The 13,657-nt window shown below is 42.7% G+C and overlaps 1 protein-coding gene across 1 annotated transcript in view; it reads right to left on the bottom strand.

Moving 5' to 3' along the window:
- kif20a (kinesin family member 20A) overlaps nucleotides 1–13,657 on the bottom strand; it is a 38,923-nt gene that overhangs the window by 13,497 nt on the left and 11,769 nt on the right. The window contains exons 6-14 of the mRNA XM_078411282.1: nucleotides 11,436–11,547; nucleotides 10,706–10,903; nucleotides 10,044–10,155; nucleotides 9,010–9,078; nucleotides 7,653–7,796; nucleotides 7,095–7,260; nucleotides 6,389–6,556; nucleotides 1,835–1,974; nucleotides 841–994 (exon numbers count right to left, since the gene is read on the bottom strand). Coding sequence (XP_078267408.1) covers nucleotides 841–994; nucleotides 1,835–1,974; nucleotides 6,389–6,556; nucleotides 7,095–7,260; nucleotides 7,653–7,796; nucleotides 9,010–9,078; nucleotides 10,044–10,155; nucleotides 10,706–10,903; nucleotides 11,436–11,547 — 1,263 coding nt within the window. The remainder of the gene's footprint in view (nucleotides 1–840; nucleotides 995–1,834; nucleotides 1,975–6,388; nucleotides 6,557–7,094; nucleotides 7,261–7,652; nucleotides 7,797–9,009; nucleotides 9,079–10,043; nucleotides 10,156–10,705; nucleotides 10,904–11,435; nucleotides 11,548–13,657) is intronic.

Genomic DNA, 13,657 nt, shown 5'->3' with positions numbered 1-13,657 from the left:
CCTGCACGAGATCCCACCCCCTTTCCAATCTAGTCCTTAAGGGGCAACGCAACCTCTAATTTTCACAATGACCCTGCTTCCAGACATTCTGACAAAAGGAAACATTCTCTGCATGTCCACCCCATCAGGACCCCAAGAATGTTGTGTTTCATTCAAGTCCCGTTCTCAGTCTTAAGCTCCAGCAGATACAAACCTAGCTTATCCAACCATTCTTTGAGGCAACTCACCCCTTCAAGGTTTGGTTCAGTAAACCTGCTCTGAACTGCTTCCAATGCAGCAGAATTTCTCAAATAAGGAAACCAATACCACACATTATCGAGTTGCTGCCTCGCCAATGCCCCCTGTAATTGAACGCGACCTTCCCAACTTTTGTTTAGCTATCCAAATACACAAACGAATATGGATGCAAGTTGAAATTCCATCAGACAACCTGCGGGGTTTTCATTTAAACCCACTGGGTTGTTGAGAGACTATTTTGTCCGTCCTGCAACTGCAGATCCACAGCTAGCTATATGGTCAGCATGTCTGCCCAGCTTCCAGTCAGTTCCAGGCCAAAGAGGAATGTGTGGGAGGGAAAACAAAAAGCACCGAGACTTTAGTGATTGACTGAGTCAGTCATTCCATAAATTCAGCAATCACTGGAGAGCCTACTTGCTTGTACTTGAGTTTCTCTGCAGGTTTCTTACATTAACACTCACATTCCTTTTAACTGACAGTTGCACTCAATTATTGTTTTTCTCGACACTCGTTCGTTCCTCCACATCCCAAAGTGGTTTCCAATACTTCTAGGATTATTGGAGACATTGATTAATATAATTAATTTAAAAGAATATTTCTTACCAATGCTTTACCATCACACATTTCATCATCAGATTCAGAATCTTCCTCATCAGCAGAAGATTGCTGATAATAGAATTTCACATACTCTTGGTAATTTTTCATCTTAGCTTCAAAGGCATCTTCCAGACTTTCTTTTTGTTCCTCAAGTTGCTCTCTGCGAAGTTGAGAAAGAAAGAGATTAAATTTCACTCTTGTCTCAAAGATACATTTTTTCCTGCCTAGAAAATGGAATATAAATTGAATCCTTCAGAATGTGTGCTTAAAGTCAGGATACAAAGCATTTAATACATATTGTTTTTAGAAAATGCTTAAAGTGGTGATTAAAGTGTATTTTGTTTGAAAGCAGGCTTAACCCAAAGGACAAAATGGTCAAGGAATTACCTACAGGAAATTAACAGTGCAGTTTTTGTAAAAAATATTCGGGTACTAATTGTCCGAGGTCTAACAAAATGACCATCTGAACTACTTCCAGTAATGAGGCTGGCAAAATACATGCAAACACAAATTGGTTACAGCCACATTGTACACGTATTCACCACGGGACTGGTAAAATAATGGTGGTTTATACTTCAGTGCAGTAATGAGTAATATTGCAATAAGGCCATTTCTGGCTGGTGTGTTGGACACTTTGTCAAAAGCAAGGTTCATGTGTCACAGCCAAAATTCATTCTTCAGCTATCACCATGATCCAATTGCTGATCACAGAAACTTGCTGCTGCGAGAGGATGGGGCACAATTCAACGATCGTTAGCAGTTAAGCACTACGCAAGAGTTAACACATGCCAAAAGTCCTAAAAATTAGAACGCACAGCAGCAATTAATTGTTTTTATCTTAACACTGCGGAACTTAATAAAATCTGAGGGCAATAATAAGTTTAGTTTTGTCCAGTAAAACATACATAACTAAACCAAACTTTACCGATATTGTAATAACTCCACTTAAACGATGAGCAACCATGTCACACTTTATCACAACACATGTGGCAACACATACCTCCAGTGTGTCTCCATCACATTGTATTGCTCCGTCATCTCACTGACAACACTTTCCCTGATCTCACTCTCCATCAACAGCTTCTCCCGCGTTTCCTTAATCAGGTTCTGCTGCAGGCATTCAATAATTTTCTGTAATGACTAACAGGTAAATGCATGGTCATTGACAAAAACTGAAACCATATATGTTTTTGGCAGAACTGTTGACATTAATCAAGACCCCGTTGTTTAACAACACATCCACAAATTGATTTAGAGATCCATTTCAGCTTCCATGGAAATTTCACGAGTAACACAGACTCTAATAGATTGTTAAAATATATATTATTTTAATTAAAAAAAGCACAGGGCTGGATATTCCTGTCAAAATAATATCACCGCTAAGTAGATTTCCAAATGAATTCTGGGCACAGCAACTTTCGTGGGAGCAGTAGACCGGGGGTAAATATTAACGATTGCCAACTTGATCATTGCTGAACCCACCTCTCCACTACATGCCAGAGTTGCTGCATCGGCACAGTGATTATAATCTCCATCCCCCACCTAACAGTGATTTATAATCTCCATCCCCCACCTAACAGTGATTATAATCTCCATCCCCCACCTAACAGTGATTATAATCTCCATCCCCCACCCAACAGTGATTATAATCTCCATCCCCCACCTAACAGTGATTATAATCTCCATCCCCCACCTAACAGTGATTATAATCTCCATCCCCCACCCAACAGTGATTATAATCTCCATCCCCCACCTAACAGTGATTATAATCTCCATCCCCCACCTAACAGTGATTATAATCTCCATCCCCCACCCAACAGTGATTATAATCTCCATCCCCCACCTAACAGTGATTATAATCTCCATCCCCCACCCAAGTGATTATAATCTCCATCCCCCACCTAACAGTGATTATAATCTCCATCCCCCACCTAACAGTGATTATAATCTCCATCCCCCACCTAACAGTGATTATAATCTCCATCCCCCACCCAACAGTGATTATAATCTCCATCCCCCACCTAACAGTGATTATAATCTCCATCCCCCACCTAACAGTGATTATAATCTCCATCCCCCACCCAACAGTGATTATAATCTCCATCCCCCACCCAACAGTGATTATAATCTCCATCCCCCACCCAACAGTGATTATAATCTCCATCCCCCACCTAACAGTGATTATAATCTCCATCCCCCACCTAACAGTGATTATAATCTCCATCCCCCACCTAACAGTGATTATAATCTCCATCTGCCATCGGGTGCCGCATCTTGTCATCTCAGTTACCCTCTCAGCGAAACAATAATTATGGCCAAACATCCCCTCTGGCATAGACAACTATTACAAATGTGAATTTATTCAGGTATTGCAATTTAATTAGCTCCATTTTTCCTTTAAGAAACAAGGTATTTTCTTTCCTGCAGTTAATTTCACTGCTTTCTTCAGGCTGCTAACTGCACAATCCTTCAACAAGATTAGCGATGTTCAACTGCTTGGCCTGTGATGCCTGGTTTCGCTGCAGAAACAGGAGCAACACGGATGGTACAAAGCTGGGTTCTGGCCAGAGTGGTGAGGTTAAATAGGCTGGGCCTACATTCAGAGTTCAGTACAATGAGAGCTGATACCCAATCAAGGACAAGCAGTAGAAGCTGTTACTGACGATTGCCCATTCTAACGTCTGCTTATGAGGTTTGATGCTCTTACACCATGCAAACAAAAGGTGCAAGTCTATTTTATATAACTGCCTTTGCAAGTTTTGCAGTAGCAACATTTACATTTTGCGAGTAAACAAAGTACCGGAGAAACTCAGCGAGACAGGCAGCATCTGTGGAGGGAATGGAATGGATGGGCAATTTAGCAATATTGATTAACTTGCATGTCAATAGACAATAGGTGCAGGAGTAGGCCATTCAGCCCTTCGAGCCAGCACCGCCATTCAATGCGATCATGGCTGATCACTCTCAATCAGTACCCCGTTCCTGCCTTCTCCCCATACCCCCTCACTCCGCTATCCTTAAGAGCTCTATCCAGCTCTCTCTTGAAAGCATCCAACGAACTGGCCTCCACTGCCTTCTGAGGCAGAGAATTCCACACCTTCACCACTCTCTGACTGAAAAAGTTCTTCCTCATCTCCGTTCTAAATGGCCTACCCCTTATTCTTAAACTGTGGCCCCTTGTTCTGGACTCCCCCAACATTGGGAACATGTTTCCTGCCTCTAATGTGTCCAATCCCCTAATTATCTTATATGTTTCAATAAGATCCCCCCTCATCCTTCTAAATTCCAGTGTATACAAGCCCAATCGCTCCAGCCTTTCAACATACGACAGTCCCGCCATTCCGGGAATTAACCTAGTGAACCTACGCTGCACGCCCTCAATAGCAAGAATATCCTTCCTCAAATTTGGAGACCAAAACTGCACACAGTACTCCAGGTGCAGTCTCACCAGGGCCCGGTACAACTGTAGAAGGACCTCTTTGCTCTTATACTCAACTCCTCTTGTTATGAAGGCCAACATTCCATTGGCTTTCTTCACTGCCTGCTGTACCTGCATGCTTCCTTTCAGTGACTGATGCACTAGGACACCCAGATCTCGTTGAACATCCCCTCTTCCTAACTTGACACCATTCAGATAATAATCTGCCTTTCTACTCTTACTTCCAAAGTGAATAACCTCACACTTATCTACATTAAACTGCATCTGCCATGTATCCGCCCACTCACACAACCTGTCCAAGTCACCCTGCAGCCTTATTGCATCTTCCTCACAATTCACACTACCCCCCAGCTTAGTATCATCTCCATAATTTGCTAATGGTACTTTTAATCTCTTCATCTAAGTCATTAATGTATATCGTAAATAGCTGGGGCCCCAGCACCGAACCTTGCGGTACCCTACTGGTCACTGCCTGCCATTCCGAAAGGGACCCATTTATCCCCACTCTTTGCTTTCTGTCTGTCAACCAATTTTCTATACATGTCAGTACTCTACCCCCAATACCATGTGCTCTAATTTTGCCCACCAATCTCCTATGTGGGACCTTGTCGAAGGCTTTCTGAAAGTCGAGGTACACCACATCCACTGACTCTCCCCTGTCAATTTTCCTAGTTACATCCTCAAAAAATTCCAATAGATTTGTCAAGCATGATTTCCCCTTCGTAAATCCATGCTGACTCGGAATGATCCTGTTACTGCTATCCAAATGCTCAGCAATTTCGTCTTTTATAATTGACTCCAGCATCTTCCCCACCACTGATGTCAAACTAACTGATCTATCATTACCCGTTTTCTCTCTCCCTCCTTTCTTAAAAAGTGGGATAACATTTGCTATCCTCCAATCCACAGGAACTGATCCTGAATCTATAGAACATTGAAAAATGATCTCCAATGCTTCCACTATTTCTAGAGCCACCTCCTTAAGTACCCTGGGATGCAGACCATCAGGCCCTGGGGATTTATCAGCCTTCAGTCCCATCAGTCTACCCAAAACAATTTCCTGCCTAATGTGGATTTCCTTCAGTTCCTCCATCACCCTAGGTTCTCCGGCCCCTAGAACATTTGGGAGATTGTGTGTATCTTCCTCAGTGAAGACAGATCCAAAGTAACGGTTTAACTCGTCTGCCATTTCTTTGTTCCCCATAATAAATTCCCCTGCTTCTGTCTTCAAGGGACCCACATTTGCCTTGACTATTTTTTACCTCTTCACGTACCTAAAAAAACTTTTGCTATCCTCCTTTATATTATTGGCTAGTTTACCCTCGTACCTCATCTTTTCTCCCCCTATTGCCTTTTTAGTTAACTTTTGTTGCTCTTTAAAAGAGTCCCAATCCTCTGTCTTCCCACTCTTCTTTGCTGTTATACTTCCTCTCCTTAATTTTTATGCTGTCCTTGACTTCCCTTGTCAGCCACAGGTGTCTCTTACTCCCCTTAGAGTCTTTCCGCCTCTTTGGGATAAATTGATCCTGCAACCTCTGCATTATTCCCAGGAATACCTGCCATTGCTGTTCTACCGTCTTCCCTGCTAGGGCCTCCTTCCAGTCAATTTTGGCCAGCTCCTGCCTCATGCCTCTGTAATCCCCTTTGCTATACTGTAATACTGACTCTTCCGATTTTCCCTTCTGCCTTTCCATTTGCAGAGTAAAACTTATCATGTTTTGATCACTGCCTCCTAATGGCTCTTTTACCTCTAGTCCCCTTATCAGATCAGGATCATTACACAACACTAAATCCAGAATTGCCTTCTCCCTGGTAGGCTCCAGTACAAGCTGTTCTAAGAATCCATCTCGAAGGCACTCTACAAACTCTCTTTCCTGGGGTCCATTTCCAACCTAATTTTCCCAGTCTACCTGCATGTTGAAATCTCCCATAACCACCGTAGCATTACATTTGTGACACGCCAATTTTATCTCCTGATTCAACTTGTCAAGTACTCTTTTTACATTCTTCACTATCCAAACACGAAGCACACAGACAGATAAACAGTCCAAGTGGAGGTTTGACAGCCACCCAAGGCTAATAAATGAGCAGAACATCAGTGTACAGTAAACCCACCTCTTTGTCCAGTGTACTGATGTCAGGGTCATCCTCATTATCACTCTCTTGCTCGTCACATTCCTCCTCTTCCACTGGCTCCTGGGCATTGCAGCTATGCCATCCATCATGCTCTCTGAGAAGTGTTCGGATAGAAGGAAACAGCTTCATTGAAGGCTCCTGTATCAGCTACAATGGCAAAACAGATAATAAAATATATCCTATTAAACTGGCCTGATGCAGTAAATAACAGCAGCAAATTGAATCACAGCTCACACCATCTCTTACACTTTGCTTTCTAGTAATTAAATCAGAGAACATCACACGCAGCCGACTAAACACTTTCCCCCCCTCTCAATTAACACGGCAAAAAGGCAAATAAAAATAAAACACAGACTGACACTGAGAAAAGAACTACATGTTAATATCTTACAGTGAAAGTTAATTGAGGATGAATATTCAGCAGGACATCGAACGAGAGGGTATTGTATCCCAAGTGAGTGAGTTTCAGATGTGATTTTCTGCTTACATCTCTACACCAAAGTCACAAACTTCTGACTCAGCTGAAGAATACTACCAAATAATTTAGAACTTACACACATGGTGACTTATGTATCTCAATTTCAAAAGCAAATCCAAAGGCAATATGTAACTGTTGCAGATGGGAATGGCCAGGTAGGTTGGAATGTTTATCACCTGTCCATTATGATAGCTGTGGACTGCTCACCTGGCTGGCAATAGCTGAGAATTTCATCACTTGTAATGTTTCGTCATATGTGGAGGCACACTGATTGATGTTCACAATCATGCAAGATTTCCCATGGTTGGAGAAAAACCCTTGGAATATGCGAGTCAATTTACTGTCCCGGAAAGGCACCACATTGGGCTTTGATCTGGAAATACAACAAAGAAAATTCAGGAACCTGGTCATTGCGGGGAGAAGAGAGTCACTCCAGGTGAAGTGCCAAGGGACTCTCGAGCTGGTTGCACAGTGACCATCTTTTTACGATATTTCTTTCACGGTGCCCAGTATCCAAATCCCCAGAACCTATCAGAAACAATAGGCCATAATTTAGTTATTATCAAGGGAACCAACAGGCTTATTTTCTTCCAATATGTTGTTCTATGTAGCTATAGATTGTTCACCGACAGTTTGTACTTCATTTGGCCCAAAAGCAACTGCACAGAAACGCTGCACCAGTGGTTGGTCATCAGTAAGGAGGTGGGGAAAAAGACAGGGATTATTAAATACTCAACTGTTTTAAAGAGCTAATGATGTGCATACTTAATCTGCTGGTTCTGCCGCAAGGCACTGATGCACCTGCCGAGGGTGTGCAGGGACGTGTTGATGTTCGTTGCCTCCTTCATCCTTTCACCACACTTCTGTTCTTTGCATCGTTCAGATCCAGCCAGGTCACACAATGTTAGTCTGAAGAAAGAAAAGGAATGAACCTGTGTTCTGGCAAATTCTTAAATTACAGCAGGCAATTCTTATGCCTCTAGCTGGCAGCACTCGAGGATAGTAACAACAATTGCAGACTGCTCCCCTAGCTGATTTAACACGCGGACTGTCAAAGAACAATTCTCTAAACAGATTTGCCACCTGAACATTTTTATTTTAAGATTCATTTAAGTGCTGGCAAGCTCATGCATATTATTGCATCATGGCATTTATCAAAATTTACTTTAAATTCTTTGGCATTGCAGACTTCATTCTTGGAAAGCCTATAACATTCATGCGCTTACCACAACCAGAAGAACTGCAAATGAATACTGCCTGTTTTGTTAAGAGTTCTGCGTTCGCAACAAGCTAGGATGCGAGTTGATTGCATTTGCAGCAGGGCGAGTATAATACTATTGGATGTATCATTCATGAGTGTTAACCAAGTATGCCACCTCTAGAGGGCTCGAGGGGCAGGGGGTGCTTATTGACCAGTTCATCCTCAAACAACACAAAACAACTATGTTAGGACTCAAGTCAAAAGTTACATCAATGCAGATTCATTCATTCCTTTACAAATCTTGTTCGTTTGCAACGTGGCCACGGAACAATTTTCGTACGATGCCTTCCTAGACTGACAGCTTCCATTGTACAGATGTCCATGTAAGCTCGATACAGTGCGAGGCAGGCACAGCGGCACGAGGCAGCAGGCACGTCGGCACGAGGCAGGCACGGCGCAGCACGAGGCAGGCACGGCGCAGAACGCATGGTGGCATTGTAGCACCTCACTTTATGCCACATGTACACTGGAGCCAAAATATTCCATCCCCAAAGTCCAATCAGTTACTTCCAAATTGTTCAGTGTTTGATGCTTTTAACACAATGCATGACTTTAAGAATGGATAGGAAAGAACTGCAGGTGATGGTTTAAATTGAAGATAGACAAAATGTGGGAGTAACTCAGCGGGTCAGGCAGCATCTCTGGAGAGAAGGAATGGGTGATGTTTCGGGTCGAGACCCTTCTTCAGACTCTAAGCTGGGGATTGTTTTGTCACATACAGTGGTCTAATTTCCATATTCTCCCTCCACCATGCTTTATTTAACACTAAGCAATGGTTCCTACTCCGATAGATACTAGTGGCATTCTGCACATCAGACATTTTGAAAGGCAAGAAAGATGATGACAATGATCAACACTCACTCGCTTGTTTGCAGCACAGATTTCCAATCTTCGGCCACGTGGATGATGCGAATAGAGAAGATGCTGTGACTACAGAGCAAGGAAAAAAATCAGTAGGAAAAAGAATTTCAGTTCTGTCCTGCAGTGAAATCCATGGTCCACCATGATACAATTGTGTATATAAACTCCAAATTTTAAATAGCAACAATCCTTCATCTTACGATTACCAATCCTCATTCTTGAGGAAAATAAATGTATTTCCTTTAAAAACATGATTGGATTTAAAGAGATTGATGCACAAAATGGAAAAGATCTGAACTGTGGCTAATTTTGGAAAAGTAAAAAATCACAAGTTATATACAGCTCGTACGAATGACTCATATAATAAAATAAAACCTGCCAGAGGCTGGGTAAATGGAGAGCAATAGACTTAATCCTTAAGGATCATTAGCTGTGGATGTTTAGTTATAGGAAAGTCATCCTTTGTGCTTGGAGGTTTTTTTTTAGATTTTAGAGATACAGCACGGAAACAGGCCCTTCGGCCCACCGGGTCCGCGCCGCCCAGCGATCCCCGCACATTAACACTATCCTACACTGTCCTATTGACTGGGTAAATGTAAAAATTGCCCCTAGTGTGTGTAGGATAGTGTTAATGTGCGGGGATCGCTGGGCGGCGTTGACTCGGTTGGCCGAAGGGCCTGTTTCTGCGCTGTATCTCTAAATCTACATCTAAAATCTACACACACTAGGGACAATTTTTACATTTGCCCAGCCAATTAACCTACATACCTGTACGTCTTTGGAGTGTGGGAGGAAACCGAAGATCTCGGAGAAAACCCACGCAGGTCACGGGGAGAACGTACAAACTCCGTACAGACGGCGCCCGTAGTCAGGATCGAACCCGAGCCTCCGGCGTTGCATTCGCTATAAGGCAGCAACTCTACCGCTGCGCCACCGTGCCACAGTTTGTCATGCTGTAGTCTAGGCTTTCTAGCCCAGCCACATTAACCATGTCTAATGCAATAGAAGGCAAAGCCCCAAATAAACACACTCACCTCCTACTGGAATTCTGGTTCACGTGTGTGCTGGCTATGCTTTGGTTTTTACGACCAACTTTAAGAATTTTCCAGGCTTCTTCTGCATCACCCACATTGATCCAGGTCAGATCTGAAACAAAATTAAAAACGGAATAAAAAACTTCCAACTTCCAACATCAACAACAGACAAAATCTTCGACAAGTGATGATATGTAGAGGGGTATATTGTCAAGAGTGGGGTTTGGCTGCTACATCAATTTTAAGCTGTTTGGCTTAATTTTTACAGTTAGCTCCTGGAAGTCAAATGATCATTCTAACATTAAACTTGCACAATATAAATAATCTGAACAGCTTTGAGTTACGTTTAAAGGTATTTTTCCCAAGAATAGTAAAGATTTCAGAAACATTTCCCAATTTTCCATGCAGGACATGCAAGCAGAATGGGCTCTATAGTCACTTGTCCCGTGATGATAGGGACCCCTGTAGAGTTGGCTCTGTCCGTTTCAGTGAAGTGAAGTCTAAAGCTCCAGGAGACACAAGCCTGCTTATTCCCAATTTACAACAGCCTTGGCTTTCATTTTAATAAGTGCATAATTTCCATTTTTAAATGTTTAAAAAGATACAAAGGTACTTTCTTCTAAAAGTACAAACACAAGCCTTATGGACAAGAGGGCAAGTACCTTTAACATAAGTGTTTCCATTTTTATCCTCACACAGTTTCAGGGTCTGTCGCTTGCAGTTGGCAGTGGGAGCAGTGCCCAGCAAGTCGTAGGCAAGCTCGTTGTAAATTTCAAAGAAGGCGACCCAGATGGAATAGTGGAATTGTTCCTCCTGCTGGAGGACAACTGTATCCTGATCAGCCCAACGGGACGAAGCCTCTGCAGAGCAACAGATGGAGACAAGAAAACAAGTGAAAATGGTCAGCAATGGAGTCAAAGGATGGCTGAATTGCTCACAGCCGTGAACAAGCAAGTTCAACCATGTCGACAGTGTAAGCAGTAACAAAACTATTCCCCAAACTACATCAATTTAAGCCTCTAGAATGATAAGCAAAGAGTCTGTGTAGGAAGAAACTGTGGATGCTGTTTAAACCGAAGATAGACACAAAAAGCTGGAGTAACGCAGCAGGTCAGACAGCATCTCTGAAGAAAATAGGTGACGTTTCGGGTCAAGATCCAAACAAAGAGTCTATCTTTAAAAAATAAACTTGTAAACATATAGGTATCACAAAACAGGGGTCCACTTCAAAAATGTACTCACTGAATGTTGTGCTTTGGCATGTTCCATGAAAGTTAAAAGTACTGGATAACAGCACACTCTTACAGAGCTCTGTACGAGCAGACTGCTTGTGACTGTTGTACAAGGCAAATCAGAAAACTTGCAAGAGAAGGGAAGATGACAAGAGCTTACCTTCTAAGTTACTGACGGATGACATGCTCCCAATGCCACTATCAGTATCGCAGCTGAGACCCTCCCTCAGTCTATATTCGGTTTTCATTCTCATTGGTGTTTGCAGTTCCTCCTAAATGAAATGAAAAATTGCAGAGCAAGATTAGCAACAAAGTTAGAACTAAACCTGAAAAGAACTTTCCAACGCAAGTAAATTAGTGTAGAAAAGAGCTTAGACTTTTACCCCACCCCAGGAAAACTCACATTGGAAACCAAAAACAGAGTGCAATATATGAGGAACCGAGAGAACAAAGCAGCAAGAGAGTGTTCATTTTCATCAATACATCATTTATCATTCAGAACCTCGGGTGCTAGAACAGGCAGTTGGACTTCTACTTGACCATTAAGAAATGTTTCAGATGATTAGCATGTTACTTGCCATGCCAGACATTTTACTTTCTCTCTTTAAAGGGAAAACCTGAAGCACACTGCACAATGACTCTGTAATGATCACAAGATGTTCAACATTCAGTATTTTATTAAAAGCAACATTAATATACTTTCCCAATTCCTAGGCTCCCCTTTACAAAAGTTAGAGCGAAAACCAAGAATCGCAAACTCTTCAGACATAATCATTTGAATGCCGATCAGCTCAAACAATTTTTCAAACAGAAAAAGACGGGTTAACATCTGCTCGCTGTCTCAAGCCCAGTAGTAATGGGCAGCAAGGTAGATTACAAGAATAAGATGTATATTGGACATAATATACAAATCCAATGTACACCAGGGCCTTACATTCTGAAAACAGTGTGACACCATGGAAGACCTGACGCAGTCGGCAGCACTTGATGAGTTTGACAAATGAGTAGGCTTATTGGACTCAAAGCAACATTGTGAATCGAACAACTAGAAGGTCGCATCTTAAACGTTAAAAGTTAACTAAAAAGGCAATACGGGGAGAAAAGATGAGGTACGAGGGTAAACTAGCCAATAATATAAAGGAGGATAGCAAAAGTTTTTTTAGGTACGTGAAGAGGAAAAAAATAGTCAAGGCAAATGTGGGTCCCTTGAAGACAGAAGCAGGGGAATTTATTATGGGGAACAAAGAAATGGCAGACGAGTTAAACCGTTACTTTGGATCTGTCTTCACTGAGGAAGATACACACAATCTCCCAAATGTTCTAGGGGCCGGAGAACCTAGGGTGATGGAGGAACTGAAGGAAATCCACATTAGGCAGGAAATTGTTTTGGGTAGACTGATGGGACTGAAGGCTGATAAATCCCCAGGGCCTGATGGTCTGCATCCCAGGGTACTTAAGGAGGTGGCTCTAGAAATAGTGGAAGCATTGGAGATCATTTTTCAATGTTCTATAGATTCAGGATCAGTTCCTGTGGATTGGAGGATAGCAAATGTTATCCCACTTTTTAAGAAAGGAGGGAGAGAGAAAACGGGTAATTATAGATCAGTTAGTCTGACATCAGTGGTGGGGAAGATGCTGGAGTCAATTATAAAAGACGAAATTGCTGAGCATTTGGATAGCAGTAACAGGATCATTCCGAGTCAACATGGATTTACGAAGGGGAAATCATGCTTGACAAATCTACTGGAATTTTTTGAGGATGTAACTAGGAAAATTGACAGGGGAGAGTCAGTGGATGTGGTGTACCTTGACTTTCAGAAAGCCTTCGACAAGGTCCCACATAGGAGATTAGTGGGCAAAATTAGAGCACATGGTATTGGGGGTAGGGTACTGACATGGATAGAAAATTGGTTGACAGACAGAAAGCAAAGAGTGGGGATAAATGGGTCCCTTTCGGAATGGCAGGCAGTGACCAGTGGGGTACCGCAAGGTTCGGTGCTGGGGCCCCAGCTATTTACGATATACATTAATGACTTGGATGAAGGGATTAAAAGTACCATTAGCAAATTTGCAGATGATACTAAGCTGGGGTGTAGTGTGAATTGTGTGGAAGATGCAATAAGGCTGCAGGGTGACTTGGACAGGTTGTGTGAGTGGGCGGATACATGGCAGATGCAGTTTAATGTACAACTGGACTTTACATCCCGGTGCGGCTTGGCCGCTGGACTTTACATCCCGGTGCGGCTCGGCTGCGGGACTTAACATCGCCCGGTGCGGCTCGGCCGCGGGGCTTAACATCGCCCGGTGCAGCTCGGCTGCGGGGCTTTTCATCGCTGGTGCGGCTCGGCTGCGGACTTGACATCGCCCGGTGCGGCTCGAACA

The sequence above is a fragment of the Rhinoraja longicauda genome, chromosome 14, assembly GCF_053455715.1.
Source record: "Rhinoraja longicauda isolate Sanriku21f chromosome 14, sRhiLon1.1, whole genome shotgun sequence".
In the NCBI taxonomy this organism is placed as follows: domain Eukaryota; kingdom Metazoa; phylum Chordata; class Chondrichthyes; order Rajiformes; family Arhynchobatidae; genus Rhinoraja; species Rhinoraja longicauda.
Note: the sequence above shows the minus strand (reverse complement) of the source record. Positions and strands in the feature narration are given on the sequence as shown.